The sequence below is a fragment of the Ascaphus truei genome, chromosome 2 (assembly GCF_040206685.1).
Source record: "Ascaphus truei isolate aAscTru1 chromosome 2, aAscTru1.hap1, whole genome shotgun sequence".
Classification (NCBI taxonomy): Eukaryota; Metazoa; Chordata; class Amphibia; order Anura; family Ascaphidae; genus Ascaphus; species Ascaphus truei.
The window spans coordinates 194482675-194503388 of record NC_134484.1 but is presented as its reverse complement, the minus strand read 5'-3'; the positions used below and the strand labels follow the sequence as shown (position 1 = coordinate 194503388).

The 20714-nt window shown below is 43.6% G+C and overlaps 1 protein-coding gene across 3 annotated transcripts in view; it reads right to left on the bottom strand.

Moving 5' to 3' along the window:
• The window catches only part of RIPK1 (receptor interacting serine/threonine kinase 1), a 60703-nt gene that overhangs the window by 24144 nt on the left and 15845 nt on the right, over positions 1-20714 (bottom strand). For all 3 annotated transcript variants that reach the window (XM_075585752.1, XM_075585751.1, XM_075585753.1), the window contains exons 2-6: positions 15623-15825; positions 7484-7637; positions 5061-5198; positions 4095-4329; positions 2045-2194 (exon numbers count right to left, since the gene is read on the bottom strand). In XM_075585752.1, coding sequence (XP_075441867.1) covers positions 2045-2194; positions 4095-4329; positions 5061-5198; positions 7484-7637; positions 15623-15774 — 829 coding nt within the window. In that variant the 5' untranslated portion in view covers positions 15775-15825. The remainder of the gene's footprint in view (positions 1-2044; positions 2195-4094; positions 4330-5060; positions 5199-7483; positions 7638-15622; positions 15826-20714) is intronic.

The following is a 20714-nucleotide window of genomic DNA, read 5'->3' as shown; positions in this document are numbered from 1 at the left end:
GTTTACTGGCTATGCATCTTAACCCTGGCTGTGCTCAAAGCTGTGACCATGCAGCAAACTTAAGCCTATAGGGAACCATGTTTATGGTTTTGAAGCAAAAGGTGGAACTGTGTGCTCATTTGCATGTCATTTCCCAGAATCCCTTGCTGCAATGGAAGTGCTGTGTGATAATGGTGAAAGGCGGGGTTGCAGACCTGTCTAAGAGCGCTCTCTCTCTCTCTCTATTTTGTAGGAGGGGGTATTGTCATTTGTATTTTGGGGGGTGTGGTCGTTTGTAATGTGTGTGGGGGGGGGGATTGTGTGTGTGGGGCGGAATTATGTGTGCATATGTGGCGGGTTGGGGGGGGATTGTGTGTGGCGGGGAGGGAATGAGTGTGAGGGGGGGATTGAGGGAGTGGGATTGTGTGAGAGGAGGTAATTGAGTGATGCAGGGGAGAGGGGGAACAGTGAGAAAGGGGGGGAGAGAAATACATAGGGGGAGGGGGGGAGGAAGAGGGAGAGAGAGGAGGTGTGAAGGGGGGGTGGGAGTTCGCTGGGCTGCTGACACTTGATTATGACAGTAATGATTAACTACAATAATTAATCTGCAACTATCCATAAAGCTGCATCAACAGATTAACCTATATTAAACAAAATAATATAAGGAGCAGACAGCACTCAATAAAGTAAACAAAGAAGGATAAGATTAAGCTAGTGGTGTAACGGGAACAGTAGAGGACCCTCACACCTCCAAACTACAATAATAAATAATATAATTCCAAGCACTCAAAAAAGCAAAATGAATAATAACAGCTAACCTGTAATGAATATGCAATAGATATTTAATAGGATAGTGTATACAGGCATACCCCGCATTAACATACGCAATGGGACCAGAGCATGTATGTAAAGCGAAAATGTACTTAAAGTGAAGCACTACCTTTTCCCACTTATTGATGCATGTACTGTACTGCAATCATCATATACGTGCATAACTGATGTAAATAACGCATTTGTAACAGGCTCTATAGTGTCCCCACTTGCGCACAGCTTCAGAACAGGTAGGGAGCCGGTATTGCTGTTGAGGACGTGCTGACAGGCGCATGCGTGAGCTGCCGTTTGCCTATTGGGCGATATGTCCTTACTCGCGAGTGTACTTAAAGTGAGTGTCCTTAAACCAGGGTATGCCTGTATAATGCAAAGGAACACAGAATGCAAAATGAGTGAGTGAACTAGAACTCAAAGTCATAAATAACACCCAAGGGACAAGGGTAAAAATGAAGGATGTGGATGGGGGAGGGAAAGGTAAGGTAAGGGGGGGAGGAGGGGGGATAAACACAAGCAAAGGAGGATAAAATGAAAGGTACAAAGAGGGGGGCAATGTTTCAGGGATGAACCCCTTCTTCTGGCCCGTACTCTATGGTCTAAAAAGACCATAGGTACTTCCCTCTCCCTAAATCCTAGCCTCCAAAAGGACATCAAAAAAGCCTAATAAAGGGATAAGCCCGAACAGTGAAAAATACAAAGCTGTCAGATGAGGAGTTTTAGGCTCAAACAAGCATGTTAGTCAACCAGAGTCCAAAAGCATCAGGTAACAGAAGTAAAGGGACAAAGCAAATAATGGCTAAATGATACAAGCTCACAATAACTGGAACCCTGGAGGACTGCAGTCAGCTGTGTAGAGTCTGTACACAGAATTTAGGGAGAGGGAAGTACCTATGGTCTTTAGACCATAGGGTACGGGCCAGAAGGGGATCATCCCCGAAACGTTGCCCCCCTCTTTGTACTTTTCATTTTATCCTCCTTTGCTTGTGTTTATCCCCCCCCCCCCCCTTACCTTTCCCTCCCCCATCCACATCCTCCATTTTTACCCTTGTCCCTTGGGTGTTATTTATGACTGAGTTCTAGTTCACTCACTCATTTTGCATTCTGTGTTCCTTTGCATTATATACACTATCATATTAAATATCTATTGCATATTCATTACAGGTTAGCTGTTATTATTCCTTTGGCTTTTTTGAGTGCTGGGAATTATATTATTTATTATATTAAACAAAAGATTCACCTTTAAAAGTAGGCCTGTCCTCTGGTTTATCTTTCCAGCATAGCTGCATCAGATCTAATGCCTCTGGTGGGCAGTCCTCCGTCAGGTCTTGTAGGTCTGGCCTCTCCCCAGCAATGATACGAAACCCTACTTGGTTTTCATGAAGTGCATCTAGGACAAACAAAAGATAAATGTGATGGGGAGGGTCACATAAATCCGAGCACTTTCCCCATGCATAGCTATACTTTTATTACACATTGGCATTGCATGGTGGATCCACTTATTCACTTGAGTCCCATAACTGTGCTTAACTCATTGTGTACCAAGGTGGCATTAATATGGCTTACTAATAGCATAGAGCACAAATAAATCTGCTGGTTGCCACCATCTGAAGCATGCCAGGAATAACCACTTGTACAAAGCAAACATCACTATTAGTTTGGGGTCTTCCTCAGTTCCTTCGATGTTCAGTACTCATTGTTTAATACGACTTGAAGCCAATAAGTTACATCAAAGTGCAGACATTGTGGGTGCATTATTATTGTGTTGTGATAAATTAAAATCGCTCAGCCATATAATTCCTAAACTCTTCTTCTCCCCACTGGGGCGGAGAATATGAAACAGATTGAATTGTGTAGTTCAGGGGTGGCCAAGTTCAGTCCTCAAGGGCAACCAACTGGTGGCTCAGGCATTGACTTTTAAATACCAAGCAACTCATTCAGTTCTGGGCTTCTATTTCCTGCCAACTCATGCCCAATAACAGACTGCAGAAGACATTTTGAGCAAAAGGATCAGGTCAGTCATTGACTGAGCCCACTGATCGACTGAAGAAGAGATATCCTTAAAACCAGACCTGTTGGTGGCCCTTGAGGACTGGAGTTGGCCAACCCTGGTGTAGTTCAATCGTTTTTTTTTAGTCCGTTCTACATGGTCTATATTACATGTAGGAACGTTACAAATATTGGACTTGACTTGCTTAGTAAGATGAGCTATATCCCACCTCACTCTTGCAGGTTATTTACATAAGTAGATAAAAAATAAAATCTACTAATCTAAAAATGAATAGGTCCACAATTACATTCTATTTCTTCATCTATTAAACAAGTGGGGCAATATCAGAGCAAAGTATATTGACTGACACAAAGTGGCAGATATTAATATAAACTCAATTAGCATAAAGTTCATTTCTACATAGACACTTTTTAGAACTTCATACAACGACCTAGTGTTATTTCCCTGCACATATTTACTGTTCTTTATCTTTCTTGGTTCATGTTTCTCTTTTTTTAGCCCGTATTTCATATACTGTGGAGAAGAGTTCAACTCTAGTAAAATTAATGAGAATAAACATCTTCTCTGGTATGGGGAAAGCCTCCCAACTGGAACCACTGTCTTGGTGTGTGCCTCTTGGTTTTAATGCAGATAAGTATTATATATAGCGAGCAACAGAGAAAAACAGCCGTGAAAGAGAAGCTGATAAAGAAAGATCAGCTGGGTGGGAGACCATACTTTTTGCCCAAAACCTCTCCTGTAGTATTTTATTGCACATGATTAGACAGGAAAATAGAAGCCCAGGACTGAATTAGTTGCTTGCTATTAAAAACTCTGTACATACTGCACTCAAAATAAAATGCATAAGATCACTGTGCTAAAGGCTAACAGACAAAGGAGGACAGACCGTTTCTAAATGAGTTTAACTGGAATTATATTAATCTGAACGAGGCTGTAATCTTCCCAAGTAAGCCGGAAGATGATTTCACAGCATATTAAACATGGCTCTAAGTGTAGGAAAAGGTTCATGCACAAGTTAAAAGTAACATGGCAAGTTACAGTCTAACACAGATCTACATTTCGTCCCAGTTCACCTACACTTTAAAAGATCATGTTGTATTATTAAATTAGGGTTCTGTTAAAAAAAAAAATGTATGTAAAAATCTGGAATGTGGCAGGAAAAACAAAAGGCCACTTTCTGATCCAATTCCTATTCTACTGAAGATATACCCCCGATTGACAGTATTTAATATATGTATATTAACTTTAAGATGTTAAAAGAATGATGCTGGTGTCTTACCTTCATAAGGTTCCTTGTTAGTCAAGATCACCCAGATCACTATACCAAAGCTATACACATCCGACTTCTCAGTGGACTTGGCGTTTAAAGACTTCAGGTGCTCGGGCGCCATATACATCAAGGTTCCCGCATTGTCCTTCTTATTCTTGCTGGAGTTACTGCTCCTGCCTTTTTTTCTCTCTTCTTTTGTCAGTTTGCTCCATGTTTTGAAGATGGCTACACCAAGGTCTGCAATCTGCCCAGATAACGTAACATGCATATATGTATGTGTGTATAAAATAAGCATTAGGAAAACATTTGACATTTGAGAGGTCAGTCGTACACAGTGTTCTAATATGTCTTACTAAAAAGCCTTCATTCTGGGCGTCACTTAATTTAAACGATACTGGTGAGCGGTTTAAGCTGGCCAGGAAGTTTTATGTTTTGGGAGCTACAGCAGCTAAGTATAAAAGGCTAAATTGGAGTAATTCTGGAGCAAAAGAAACGGTACAAGATATAGCAAAGAAAATCCTATTTCTTTCAATAGGTCTTTTTTCTGTGATACATACAGTATGGTTCAGTTATTTTGTCCCAGAATTGCTCCACTTTTGCCTTGGTACATATTCCCCTATGTATCAATGCATAGAAAAGCGTGTTCTGGCACAATGCTCCACTGTTTGCCGTTTGTTATACGCAAGAAGCTTGCTGGACATGGTTCTTACATCAGGACTCGGTCAGCAGGGAGGTTTATGCAGAACGAGCAGATTTGGGGGTAAATAGTGGGAGGGGCAGTACAATATAGATGACGAACGTGACACATACCATTATAATATGTGCAATATTGATAAACTGGTGCACAAGACAAAAATGCCCTTTTGCCCCAGTTTGCATCAAATGTACATAGACTCCCGATGTGGACACAGATTCTTCACTCTGTTATTTGACTGACTCCTGCCAAGAGCAAATGCTGACAAATAAAACATTTACCTTAATGTGAAAATCATCATCCAGCAAAATGTTTTCTGGTTTTAGATCTTTGTGAATCACATTCTGGTTATGTAAGTAAGTCATTCCTTCCATCGTTTCCACAATAAAACGGCTTTTCACTGAAAGAGGGACATTAACCTACAAGCAAAATACATGAAATAAGGATGTGTTACTAAATGTAGAAGCGTTACCCTATAAGCATTCAACACAAAACTTTTTTATGCAGTTCTTTATATCAGATTACTATTAGTGTCAATGGTGAGAGAAGGTTATTGGCACATGAAAAAGGACTGTGGTGTGGACAGAACATGTGCAGAAAAAACACTTGTTTCCTTCCTTATCTTACGGTTTCAGCTGCCAGGATTTCAGGAACTGAATGCACAAAAAATACCAAAATACTGTTTTCAAGATCTCAGACACAGTATAGAGCAAAAATGGAATGTGTGTCTCAACATTGAAAAAGCAAATTCTGCTTATCAATCTTTTTTTCATAAAAAAAACCTAGAGGATGTACAGGCAGTCCTCGGTTATCCAACGGAATCCGTTCTGGAAGTAGCGTTGGATAGTGAAACCGTTGTAAAGTGAGTCCCATGTTAATCAGTGGCGGTGAGCGTTGGTTAAAGTATTCCGGTGTTGAAAAATGGCCCGCAGGGTTGCGTTGGATATACCATTAGTTGTAATGTGAAACGTTGGATAGCGACGACTACCTGTACACATTTCTTGCATTCTTTATTTAATGGTAAATATCCATTGAAAAAAGGATAAACGTACAGCATTTGCACATCTATTATAACACAAGAATACAAATATTGTAAACCAAAGTCCCAAAAGGTAAATCATATATACCTGGTACTTCGGAGTCATAGTTTTTTCTAGTCTTAAATCTTTGGGAAAATATCTGTTATTCACAAAATATATGTCTTCTAGAGACGCTCCTATTTCAGAACTAAATTCAAATAATGATTACACCCAGTCTATATATGTATATATTGCATGTATATTGTAATGCATGTGACAATTTAAATGGTTCTTTCCTTTGGGTTAGCTTGTAATCATTATGGCTTTAATAAACAGCAATCATCATCATCATCACCTCTACTTTTGAAAACTCTGTAACTAAAGTATAGTAAACCATCTCTAATATCAAGGTAAATTACAACATATACTGCACTTTTGTTTTTTATATTTTAAATGGGGTCATCATCAGTAACCTGTTTTACCATGTAAATTAATTACCCTATGGATAAAGAGGAGACATTAGGTTTAAACAATACAGGCACACAGATATATTGGAGTCATTTCTCAGCATGTAGGGATTGTTTCAGTAATCCCAAAAATATAAATGATGCATGGTCCGGATTTACACGGAACATTATAAAGGACTTACTAAGACAATAAGTAGCAAGATATTGTTCAACACGTTGCTTTGAAAAGATACCTAGATGAATGGATGTACAAGCTACATAAGTTATTGAGGGACAATTGTGAAGTCGTGGGCCATTTCACTAGCCTTTGTACTCAAACTGTGACGTTTATGCTTTGTAAGCTTATGCTAAACAGGTAGAGTAGTAGACGCATGTTAGGAAAATATAACTGCCATTTCAGCAGCTGAATAAAATATTTTGACCTAACATTGGAAAAATTATCTGTGTTGTGTATTAAGTAACATACAGTGTGAACTTTCACTTCCTCGTTTTAGTATCATAGCTAAAGGAACTGCCTGAAGCAATCTCTGAATGTCACAAAATGAATAATGTGGATTGTATTGATGCACATATTAAAAGGGAGGGAGAAATAAATATTAAAAAAAAAAAAAAAACAAGCCGCAGCTTGGACTGCTGCTTTAAAGAACAAAGAAAATAGTCAGAAATATTCTTTCTACACTTTTAAACCATTTAAGAGACAGATTTGCTTATGTTGGCACTTTGTGTGCACGCTGGCGAGTGAGAAGCAGAAGTGCAGCAAACCTTTTTTTTCTACAGAAGAATATTTGTGCATTACTTCTCAGCCACTACAGGAGCACTATTCCTGTCTTCAGTGAGTAATCTGTTGTCTGACCCGTGAATAACAGAATATATACAGTGACTGGTGTGTTTCACATAACAATGGAATGGAACCTCTGGTACAGAGAAAGGAAAAACATTCCAAACCCCTTTGGGTAATTTTCAGATCATCCCTCAAGCATATTTCAAAGGCATCTACCAGTGTACTAACACAACCCATTATTTACGTCTCATTCTGTTTCAGTCACAACATGAACAATGAGAATACAGGGTGGAAAAGTGAAACATGCCCAAACAAACTTGTGGGTACAAAAAAATATGCTATATAGCACCTCTGCCATGTAAGGCCCAAAATATTCTGCTGCCAAAAAGTTCAGGATTGAAGTTATTGTAAAATATCACACAGCCCTAGTTTCATACCTGCATTAGAACAGTCATCAAGTTTCCCTTCTTCATGTACTCCATCACGAGAGAATAGTTCCCATCTTGTATGATAAGGCCAAGCAACTTCACGACCCGGTCATGCTTGAGCCTATGCATTATCTTACCCTCTTCAAGAAGAGCAGAATTGTACCTTGAAAACACAACATAATATACCATTAAAAGAAAGCTTCCGGACAACCATAATATAAACAATATACAGCTCAACCTTGTTATAGCGCAATCCGATACAACACGGATCCGCTTATAACACGGTCTGAGTGTGGCTCCCAATAACATAAGCAGCAAATCTCCTACCATGCGGTTTTCTATCTTCCCTGCTTTTCATTTGCCAGGGAGCTTGCTGCCTGTGCCCCTCCTCTCCGGCGATAAATGACGCCACAAGGTCGTGTGACGTCCCGTCGCCATGGCAACGCAACGTAATTTGACGCTGGGTTACCATTAATGCGCGGTAATCTGTTGTGACATGATGGAAAGGAAGGATTGGGTTTATCGAGCGGGATTTTGGTTCAGACATGAGATAAGACAAAACCGTCAGCTCTATGGAATGTAGCATTTCATGCATGATGTCTCCCCATGCTCTGAAGGCGGATATGCTGCATTGTAACGTTATATTAAGTATGACTACGTATTGAAGCAGCTTGCGGAACATGACGCCTCAAATTACTGCTGTCCCTTAGTATTTACAGTTGCGGGCCCACTACTGCCTTTTGCATGTGCCCTGTATACCGCTCATTCCTACCCATAATGCCCTCTACCCTGCCACTTATTACCCTCCTATAATGCCCTCTAACAGTGGAAGTTGCTCCGAGGCCCTCACACAAGATCCGGATGGTCCGCTGGCAATGTGATTTTGAAGACATCAGTTACATAAACTGGAACAACCTACCGGAGACTCACATCCACCACCAGTTTAAGTTCTTTCAAATCTAAGGCTGTCTCACATTTTAACCTGGTCTGTAACTGTTACATACGCCCATAATATATATTATCTTTAATTGTGCATGCAATGTCTTGTATATAATGTATATACCCTGTTCATTTATGTAACTGTATTTGTAACCATGTATTTGTCATCATTACTCTGTGCCCAGGACATACTTGAAAACGAGAGGTAACTCTCAATGTATTACTTCCTGGTACAATATTTTATAAATAAATAAATAATATAGTCATGTGCGTGTCCTTGTTTGGTCACTTTTGTCTCACCATTGTATGTTTCAGGTTCTTTGTAGTAGAGCTCCATGACATAATGTATCACTGTATGATTCAACCTAAATTTAGGAGGTTTTTTGTTTCACCTTTTGGAGGCTATTCAGCGACAAAATTATGACACTCACTGTCCGATTCTTGGAATCATAGGTTTGAGAATTATGCCAGGTCATGGATGGCTTTATGCCATATATTATTTTGTTTTTTATACAAATGTGACATATCACTACCCCCCCTTTTTGTGTACTAGGTTACTTCAAAGTGTTAATATCTGCATAGTTAATTCCATTGTTTGGTAGGTTGGATGACGTGTTTCTTTATATTCCTGTTTCTCCTATAGTTTATTGATGGATGCTTCTGTACTGTATATGGTGCATCAATTTAACACCATATTATTTTTGTTATTCTTTTCTTATCAGTAGCTTTTGTATTTTCAAATTATGATTAATTTCATGATTTTATAACGTTATCAGGTGTCTTGAGAATTCGCTTTATACAAATAGATTTGTTTGACTTTGAATACACAACTAATGTTAGATCTTAGCATTAGAATTAAGAGATGATATACATTCAATGTATCATTTTATTGTCAGTTTATAGTCTTTCTATATATGCATACTATTTTGTTTTCTGATCTCCGTTTATGTGTTCTTTTAATATGTTTTTATTTTATACAAGTGTTTAGCACTGTTCCCCCAATCAGCCAAGCCTGTTTGCAATTTTTATAATTACTCAGCATCTATGAGTGCTCATTTCCTGCTAGTCCATTACTCATTGAGAAAGCGCATATTCTGCGTGAAATGACTAGTTTGTTCACCACTTTTTGTATGTTCTAATAAAGCCTTATCATCTGTCACTATTTTGGGGACCCCATTTTTTCATATTGCCAGTGGATCTTGTGTGAGTGCCTCGGAGCAACTTCCACTGCTATTGCTATCACTCTGTCTTCGGCGTCACCCCAGGTGGGGAGGAGGAGGTGTTTCCCACTGTGGACGTGCAGTCCAGTACAATTAAAGAGAACGGAAGAAGGCTGACATAGGGCTTACATTGTGAGGAAAGACGGCATTTCCTTACTCTCACGGCCCCTCATTCGGCCCTTCCGACAGAACCACCCTGCACCATTCCAGACGGCGGAATTCAGACATCGATACGGGGTCTACATGGAGGGGTAAGATGATATTCCTTACCCCCCCTTACTCTGTTCCTCCGGTAGCAATTGTTCCCTCCATCAAACACATAGTTTTGTCTGGATTTACTTTTATCACGCTCCCCCCGATCTCAGTGAAGACCCTCGCTGCGCTCTTTTGAACGCACTCCAAAGTGCAGGACAATTTTTTCTTTTTACCCTATAATGCCCTCTACCCTGCCATTTATTGCCCTACTATAATGCCTTCTCTCTTGCCACTACATGCTCTCTAGCGCTCCAGTGTCCTCGATTAGTGGTTATATAATCTCCCTGCATGCTCCTTGGAGCATCAGATCTGAAGTAAACCTTTATTGTATAATTCTCCCTTTGTTATACAATTGTCCTGCAGTGCCTCACATGTGTGCCTCCCCCCCCCCCCCATCAGCCCGGACATTAAATACCCATATTCCCAGCAGTGAGTGGTGCCCACCGACTTTAAAAACAAAGAAAGCATAAGGCTTTGCACAAGTGTTATTAATCATAGCCTGCACTGTGAAGTGAGGAAATGAAAGAAAATGAGGGGGGGGGGGGCTAAATGTCTACATTTGGGAGCACACACAGACACACAGTCTCTTTATGGGAGCTGGCTGTGATTTTCCTCTCTATCCCTGTCTGCCAGAAGTTGAAGGCAGACGCAGGGAGAGGAGAGAGCCGACAGCTGATGCAGATGCCGGATAAGTCCTGCGTGGGGGTGCCGCCGGGCCTGGGACAGCTGCGAGAGTTATCCCAGCTCTCCCCCTTCGGCGCTGCGGAATCCGAGCAGTTCAATGTTCGTGGCCCAAAAATGTTTTCCGCGATCCGCATACAACGAGATCACATTCTGTGGACCCCAAGCACCGCGCAATAACGGGGTTCAGCTGTATTTAGATAGAAACTGTATTAATAGCCAATTCACATAGCTCTTCTGGGTCTTAAAACACACATTTGTCTTGGTGAGGGTCCATATTGATAGTCAATAATGTGTAATTAGTCTGACAGATACCAGGCCAGTGTATAATGAGATTTAACAAATTGTATAAGAATTCACCCTACCCCAATTCTATTATCACCTACTGTTTGTCCCCTCTGCATGTCATCTGCAACCTAAAGTATGGAGCCTGCCAAATTCTACAAGCCAAAAACAGTTGACAGTCCTGAGTCCATGCAACAACATACTGTACCCACTGACAAATCATTCACCTTCCCTTTCCCTCAACAGCATGGAAAAAGCTGGGCAATGAAAAGGTCTATAAATAAATCATGCCTGTGTGTCTGAATAGTTATCAGCAGAGTCCATGTCATGCATAGTGAGGAGTGTCGGGCTAGTAAAAGAAGCATGTGTATGTATGCATGTATGTCTTTATTTATATAGCGCCATTAAAGTACATAGCACTTCACAGCAGTAATACACGTGACAATCATACAAATAACAGATCATGGGAATAAGTGCTTCAGACATAAAAGTAACATTTCGGAAGAGGAGTCCCTGCTCCGAAGAGCTTACAATCTAATTGGTAGGTAGGAAGAACATACAGAGACAGTAGGAGGGAGTTCTGGTAAACGCATCTGCAGGGGGCCAAGCTTTATGTATCAGGTGTATAGTATTCCCCACTGTGCTACTCATATGCTTCTTTAAGCAAGTGTGTCTTAAGGTGGGTCTTAAAGGTGGATAGAGAGGGTGCTAGTCGGGTATTGAGGGGAACGGCATGCCAATTATTATTGCAAATATGAATAAACATGAAGAATGTCAGGTTGGAATGAATAGTTTGGCCGATATATTACACTATGGGTTTGAAAAATATCACAGACAATGTCCACCATAAAGATGTATTGTAAAGTAGTTCCTGTCTAAGGCACAGAAAACCAACTGACACCTTATCAGGGGCACAATAACATTATCATCAAGAAGTAACCGGCGCTTCAGGACATAAAGAATTAGTGCAGCTATGTAGGTGCACAGAGGAATTAGTCCTGTGTCTAACTCTATTACCAACAGGGCGGCAATTGTGGGCTCTTTTTACTTGTTTGATTTGAAAGTAGGGCTGCTAGTGTAAATAACATTACAATGTGTTTTGCAGAAGCAAGGCAGCAGAGGAAATACAAACAGTAATGCAGGAATGTCCTCTATGAGGCAACAATTGTTGAGGTGAGCCATTACAGGAAATAAAAGGTGTAAAAAAAAAAAAAAAAAAAAAAAAAAAAAAGAAGTACTGTAGTATTGTTCAAATAATAACATTGCATCTTCAATTGACACTGTAGTCTCCAATTGATTTGGAGGGCAGCATAAAGGTATGATATGTCTAACGTTTGGAGTTTCAGCAAAGCAAGAGTCTTCACTGGCATCGACTGAGGAGGAGAGTTGAAAAACGTTGATGTGTGGTTAATAATGCAATCGGAAGTGGTGGAGAGATGATAAAAATAAAATAAAAAGAAGGCAACACTATCAGAACACTTTTTACTGTCCTCACCACTGCTCAATCTCGGTCAACAGTCCAGGAGTTTAATATCTCTCCACTTAACACATGCTTAGCCAATTACTCTAGTCTTACTACTGATAATACTTGCTTAAGAATGTATTTCACAAAGACAAAATCTGACCTGTCGGTAGCTCTCCAAAACTGAACTTGAGCACCACCTGCTTTAAAAAAGGGACAGTCCCATTAAAAGTAGCTCACAAAAAAAAAAAAAAAAAAAAAAAAAAAAGGAAGCAACCTCATAGCCGACTTCCTTAACTCTTAGAGTGCCCTAATGATGTACCGGATATGGCACAGGGCACACGAGTCCCTTGTGCCGCACCAGATATGGCACTATTAAAATGCTAATTTTCGAGGGGTCGGTCAAGCTCACTACTCCATCTGAGCATTTGGGGTCAGGTGCGACTATGTGGTCACATTTTTTTTACACTTCCCTTTACAGAGATACTGATTAGAACCAGGTCTTGCCTCAGTTACCATCTTTAAATATTTGGGTATGTGGCTTGATTCCAATTAAACATTGATTCCAAATTAACAAACGGACACCCAAAAGCTATCCCAAACTGAGTGTACTTTATCAAAATAAATCTTACCTAGGCCCATAGGTCACAAAGCACATTGCACAGCAGATGCCAATGTATGGTACAGCACCCCAAATTCACCTCAGCAAAACTTGACAACTCAATATACCGTTTTGTCTTATTATGTAACACCCACCATTCCGATATGTTAATTGGACTAGGTTGTCTTTCCCTTGAATCCAGACGCATTATACATCTTTCCTGTCTTACCTTGAAATATTTTATTGACAAGTTACCCAACTATCTGAGCAGGCTTCTCAACCCTACTACACACAGCACGTATCTCCTTTGATCCGCCTCCGGATACCCGCTTATAGTCCCACGGTTCAATAAAGAATCTGGTCGCTCTTCCTTCTCGTACCGATCACCCCAGTGCAGGACAATTTACCCTCAAACCCGCTTCCTGTCTACGTTCCTTCAAGACTTTGGCTGTTTCCTACTTTAAACATGTTTGTAACTGCAAATTGGAAAGTCAACTTTTTTTCCCTAGCAAAGTAATTTTATAAATCATTCGAGTCAATAGCTGTAAACTCAGGATCCCGCAGCGATACCCTGTATCGGATCTTAGTGAATCCTGGCCTACTTGTCCTTCACGTTTAGCTGATTTTTCTACTGATGGCATCATAGTTAATTTACAAGAAAAGCAAATAAATATGGTTTAAAACGGTGCCCCATACAAGTCTCAAACAAGCATAAAGATCATCCAAAGCTTTTGGTAACCATGGTGATGTGTAAAAAAAAAAACATTTCAGGCATAAGTATCTAACAATCAGAGAGCTAACAGAATAATGCAGGAAATTAATACTAAAGATATGTTAGGACTGGACAAAAGTGTATTGAGAAAGATCCTTTTACCACACACATTAGAAGTGCACCAGTGCTCAGACCACACACTACAATGACGGTGACTAGGTACTTTCACAAAAATACAGGGATGACAAAAGCCTTTTTTTGCTATCCTTACCAGAGGAACATTTTTCTTCTCCAGGCATCACCTATACTCTTTCACTTCTGATTACGGAAGTTATCACCAATGCTTTCAACCCTTTTTCCTGCCCTTATGATGTATCCGGTACGTCATGGAGGGTCAGCATGGGCGACATCCTCCTATTAAAGCACATTTTCGGGGGGCTTATCAGGTTCATGGGATCACAATAGAAATTAAGCCCCCACCACGTCACAGTGGGGAGGAAGGGAATGAGAACATGATCATGTGATCCCTACCGAAGTGATCACACATTCGTGATCCCAGAAGTCCGGTGGCACTAAGGTTCATGGCTTGTCCTTTTACCCTCTATCTCACAATCTCTACTGGTTGGGCCACCAAAGCTTATGGGCTAAGGCCAACATGCACACAGACCATTGTGGTACATATTTACACTTTAAAGTGGCTGAGGATCTTTCGCCCAAAAATGTATGGGCTCCAAAGCTCCTTCCCCTGAGAGATAGATAGAATGTATGCTAGTTTGCATTGACATTTTTCCAGTTTCTCTCCTCCACATACCATAACCACAGCAACTTTTATCCATATACATTTCTCATTCCCAGCTATAGGTTTCTTGAGGGAACATGTACCAAATTGGTGCAATTTGTTCCAAAACACAGGGCAAACATTTCCATCGATGTGTACCATATGTATGAAGCGTGTTAGTCTTACTTCTTAACACTTAGCACTGATCTTTTATTGAAGCCACCAAAAGCGGAATTATCTCAGCCAAAAAGAAAGGTTACGGGTGCAAGGTTTGATAAACCTCATTATAATACTGAACTGACTATCTCCTCTCCTATAACCACTTCTCATGGTGCAAGTGGAGCAACAAATGGACCAAAGCCCTTGATACATTGGCGCACAGTTAAAATGATGCAATTTGCCCCGGTTATGGGAGCAATGCTCCAGGTTGCAGCGCTTGATACACATCTCCTTTTACTCATCTCACACGTTCCTGGTACATCTCCAAAATCAAATTTTGTAAGTCCCATTATTCTGCAGCCAAACTAATAAACAAATGTTTGCGATCTGTACATAGGAATTAATTTTTTTTTTTTTAATTATTTACTGTTGATCAATGTTTTTTGAATACTGTATTTATTACAGAATGATTTAGCTCACTGATGATATTTACCTTTACTTCCATTAATTATGACATCAAATTGTTGGCCTTATTTTGCACAGCACTTGTGAAGGATTTGTTTTTAGTAACCCTTTGACACTCCGATTATTTGGGTCAACATTTCAGTAAACATTAAAGTTGCATTACATTACATTACAGGGCAACTGTGTGAGTAAGCACCGGGGCAATACAAGCTAGGTGGTAGCACTCACCTTGATAAAGGTTGCATGTAGCAACCGAAATGTTGGTTCTCTTTGGCTTTGTTAAATTGTTTTTGCAAGACCGCAGTCCCCTCACCTACATTCCTAACACAGAATACAAGCTAGATACAGCTGATATGTATGATTTGCAGGTTTTCTGAGGCTATTACAATTTTAACAGCATTATACGGTACATGCTAACTGTTTATGCAATAGGGATTGAAACATATCCAAGTGCGTAAGCCCTCACAGCAAACTCTATTACAAAGTATGTTGTGCAAATCCCTTTAGACATTAAGAATACATATTGCCCACGCATAAGTTGAATCCATAAGACATCACTTATAAAATGCTCTACTGTGCACCAAAACTTACTCAGTTTGCTTAGATCCAGTATATACGGTTTTCAATATGACTAGTCCATGGCATCGATGAAAGCATAAGGACACCATGCCAAATCCCCCTGCATCGATCTGCTCCTTGTCAATTAGATCCTTGGGGCTCATTCGGATGCCTTCCAGTGCCATGTTTGCAGCTCACGTCCACCTGGCCTTGCAAGAGATACTTCTGGGGTAACCCTGAACAGGAGAATGAAAGTATTGAGGGTGATGCACAGTTGCAGAAAGAAGTATTGGAAATAGGTGATATATATTCAATCTAATATTGGTTTTGAACCCTCCCCCGCCCTACAAAGTTCTGTATTTTGATGAGGCAGTGGAGTAACCCACATAAAAGTTGGAAACATATATGTTTATTCACTATTCAAAGTTTTACATACATATGCAGCATAAATTAAAATCTATATGCTGTGTCATTTAAGGATTACCATTCAAAGATGACCCTGAATGGAGAGAGGGAGAGAGGGAGAGAGGGAGAGAGGGAGAGAGGGAGAGAGGGAGAGAGGGAGAGAGGGAGAGAGGGAGAGAGGGAGAGAGGGATATATAGATACAGGCATACCCCGGTTTAAGGACACTCACTTTTAGTACACTCGCGAGTAAGTACTTATCTCTCAATAGGCAAACGACAGCTCTCGCATGCGCCTGTCAGCACGTCCTGAACAGCAATACCGGCTCCCTACCTGTACCGAAGCTGTGCGCAAGCGGGGAGACTATAGAGCCTGTTACACATGCGTTATTTACATCAGTTATGCACGTATATTACGATTGCTGTACAGAACATGCATCGATAAGTGGGTAAAGGAAGTGCTTCACTTTAAGTACATTTTCGCTTTACATACATGCTCCGGTCCCATTGCGTACGTTAATGCGGGGTATGCCTGTACACATACACATACACACACACTTAAAGACATGTCTTAATTAACAATGATTTATGCAACTTATAGACCACTATCCATAGATATCCCTGGAAGGGAAGACACAAATATAAAAAGAGATTATCCGTAAGAAGAGGACCTCGCGGCCCCCAGGTAACTCACCCTCTTTGTGCACATAAGAGAATGGTTTACGCAGCTATACATAGGTTCCAATTCAATGTGAACTACTGGAACCCAGCGTGCACCCCAGCAATGTGACTACTGGAACCCAGCGTGCACCCCAGCAATGTGACTACTGGAACCCAGCGTGCACCCCAGCAATGTGACTACTGGAACCCAGCGTGCACCCCAGCAATGTGACTACTGGAACCCAGCGTGCACCCCAGCAATGTGACTACTGGAACCCAGCGTGCACCCCAGCAATGTGACTACTGGAACCCAGCGTGCACCCCAGCAATGTGACTACTGGAACCCAGCGTGCACCCCAGCAATGTGACTACTGGAACCCAGCGTGCACCCCAGCAATGTGACTACTGGAACCCAGCGTGCACCCCAGCAATGTGAACTACTGAGACCCAGCGTGCACCCCAGCAATGTGACTACTGGAACCCAGCGTGCACCCCAGCAATGTGACAACTGGAACCCAGCGTGCACCCCAGCAATGTGACTACTGGTACCCAGCGTGCACCCCAGCAATGTGACTACTGGAACCCAGCGTGCACCCCAGCAATGTGACTACTGGAACCCAGCGTGCACCCCAGCAATGTGACTACTGGAACCCAGCGTGCACCCCAGCAATGTGACTACTGGAACCCAGCGTGCACCCCAGCAATGTGACTACTGGAACCCAGCGTGCACCCCAGCAATGTGACTACTGGAACCCAGCGTGCACCCCAGCAATGTGAACTACTGGAACCCAGCGTGCACCCCAGCAATGTGAACTACTGGAACCCAGCGTGCACCCCAGCAATGTGAACTACTGGAACCCAGCGTGCACCCCAGCAATGTGAACTACTGGAACCCAGCGTGCACCCCAGCAATGTGAACTACTGGAACCCAGCGTGCACCCCAGCAATGTGAACTACTGGAACCCAGCGTGCACCCCAGCAATGTGAACTACTGGAACCCAGCGTGCACCCCAGCAATGTGAACTACTGGAACCCAGCGTGCACCCCAGCAATGTGACTACTGGAACCCAGCGTGCACCCCAGCAATGTGACTATTGGAACCCAGCGTGCACCCCAGCAATGTGACTACTGGAACCCAGCGTGCACCCCAGCAATGTGACTTCTGGAACCCAGCGTGCACCCCAGCAATGTGACTACTGGAACCCAGCGTGCACCCCAGCAATGTGAACTACTGGAACCCAGCGTGCACCCCAGCAATGTGACTACTGGTACCCAGCGTGCACCCCAGCAATGTGAACTACTGGAACCCAGCATGCACCCCAGCAATGTGACTACTGGAACCCAGCAATGTTAACAACTGGAATCCAGCGTGCACCCCAGCAATGAGACTACTGGAACCCAGCGTGCACCCCAGCAATGTGAACTACTGGAACCCAGCGTGCACCCCAGCAATGTGACTACTGGAACCCAGCAATGATAACAACTGGAATCCAGCGTGCACCCCAGCAATGAGACTACTGGAACCCAGCGTGCACCCCAGCAATGTGAACTACTGGAACCCAGCGTGCACCCCAGCAATGTGAACTACTGGTACCCAGCGTGCACCCCAGCAATGTGAACTACTGGTACCCAGCGTGCACCCCAGCAATGTGAACTACTGGAACCCAGCGTGCACCCCAGCAATGTGACTACTGGAACCCAGCGTGCACCCCAGCAATGTGAACTACTGGAACCCAGCGTGCACCCCAGCAATGTGACTACTGGAACCCAGCGTGCACCCCAGCAATGTGAACTACTGGAACCCAGCGTGCACCCCAGCAATGTGAACTACTGGAACCCAGCAATGTGAACTACTCGAACCCAGCGTGCACCCCAGCAATGTGAACTACTGGTACCCAGCGTGCACCCCAGCAATGTGAACTACTGGAACCCAGCGTGCACCCCAGCAATGTGACTACTGGAACCCAGCGTGCACCCCAGCAATGTGAACTACTGGAACCCAGCGTGCACCCCAGCAATGTGAACTACTGGAACCCAGCAATGTGAACTACTGGAACCCAGCGTGCACCCCAGCAATGTGACTACTGGAACCCAGCGTGCACCCCAGCAATGTGAACTACTGGAACCCAGCGTGCACCCCAGCAATGTGACTACTGGAACCCAGCGTGCACCCCAGCAATGTGACTACTGGTACCCAGCGTGCACCCCAGCAATGTGAACTACTGGAACCCAGCGTGCACCCCAGCAATGTGACTACTGGAACCCAGCGTGCACCCCAGCAATGTGACTACTGGAACCCAGCGTGCACCCCAGCAATGTGAACTACTGGAACCCAGCAATGTGAACTACTGGAACCCAGCGTGCACCCCAGCAATGTGAACTACTGGAACCCAGCAATGTGAACTACTGGAACCCAGCGTGCACCCCAGCAATGTGACTACTGGAACCCAGCGTGCACCCCAGCAATGTGAACTACTGGAACCCAGCGTGCACCCCAGCAATGTGACTACTGGAACCCAGCGTGCACCCCAGCAATGTGACTACTGGTACCCAGCGTGCACCCCAGCAATGTGAACTACTGGAACCCAGCGTGCACCCCAGCAATGTGACTACTGGAACCCAGCGTGCACCCCAGCAATGTGAACTACTGGAACCCAGCAATGTGAACTACTGGAACCCAGCGTGCACCCCAGCAATGTGACTACTGGAACCCAGCGTGCACCCCAGCAATGTGAACTACTGGAACCCAGCGTGCACCCCAGCAATGTGAACTACTGGAACCCAGCGTGCACCCCAGCAATGTGAACTACTGGAACCCAGAGTGCACCCCAGCAATGTGAACTACTGGAACCCAGCGTGCACCCCAGCAATGTGAACTACTGGAACCCAGCGTGCACCCCAGCAATGTGAACTACTGGAACCCAGCGTGCACCCCAGCAATGTGACTACTGGAACCCAGCGTGCACCCCAGCAATGTGACTACTGGAACCCAGCGTGCACCCCAGCAATGTGACTACTGGAACCCAGCGTGCACCCCAGCAATGTGACTACTGGAACCCAGCGTGCACCCCAGCAATGTGACTACTGGAACCCAGCGTGCACCCCAGCAATGTGAACTACTGGAACCCAGCGTGCACCCCAGCAATGTGAACTACTGGAACCCAGCATGCACCCCAGCAATGTGAACTACTGGAACCCAGCGTGCACCCCAGCAATGTGAACTACTGGAACCCAGAGTGCACCCCAGCAATGTGAACTACTGGAACCCAGCGTGCACCCCAGCAATGTGAACTACTGGAACCCAGCGTGCACCCCAGCAATGTGACTACTGGAACCCAGCGTGCACCCCAGCAATGTGAACTACTGGAACCCAGCGTGCACCCCAGCAATGTGAACTACTGGAACCCAGCGTGCACCCCAGCAATGTGAACTACTGGAACCCAGCGTGCACCCCAGCAATGTGACTACTGGAACCCAGCGTGCACCCCAGCAATGTGACTACTGGAACCCAGCGTGCACCCCAGCAATGTGACTACTGGAACCCAGCGTGCACCCCAGCAATGTGACTACTGGAACCCAGCGTGCACCCCAGCAATGTGACTACTGGAACCCAGCGTGCACCCCAGCAATGTGAACTACTGGAACCCAGCGTGCACCCCAGCAATGTGAACTACTGGAGCCCAGCATGCACCCCAGCAATGTGAACTACTGGAACCCAGCGTGCACCCCAGCAATGTGAACTACTGGAACCCAGAGTGCACCCCAGCAATGTGAACTACTGGAACCCAGCGTGCACCCCAGCAATGTGAACTACTGGAACCCAGCGTGCACCCCAGCAATGTGACTACTGGAACCCAGCGTGCACCCCAGCAATGTGACTACTGGAACCCAGCGTGCACCCCAGCAATGTGAACTACTGGAACCCAGCGTGCACCCCAGCAATGTGAACTACTGGAACCCAGCGTGCACCCCAGCAATGTGAACTACTGGAACCCAGCGTGCACCCCAGCAATGTGAACTACTGGTACCCAGCGTGCACCCCAGCAATGTGAACTACTGGAAC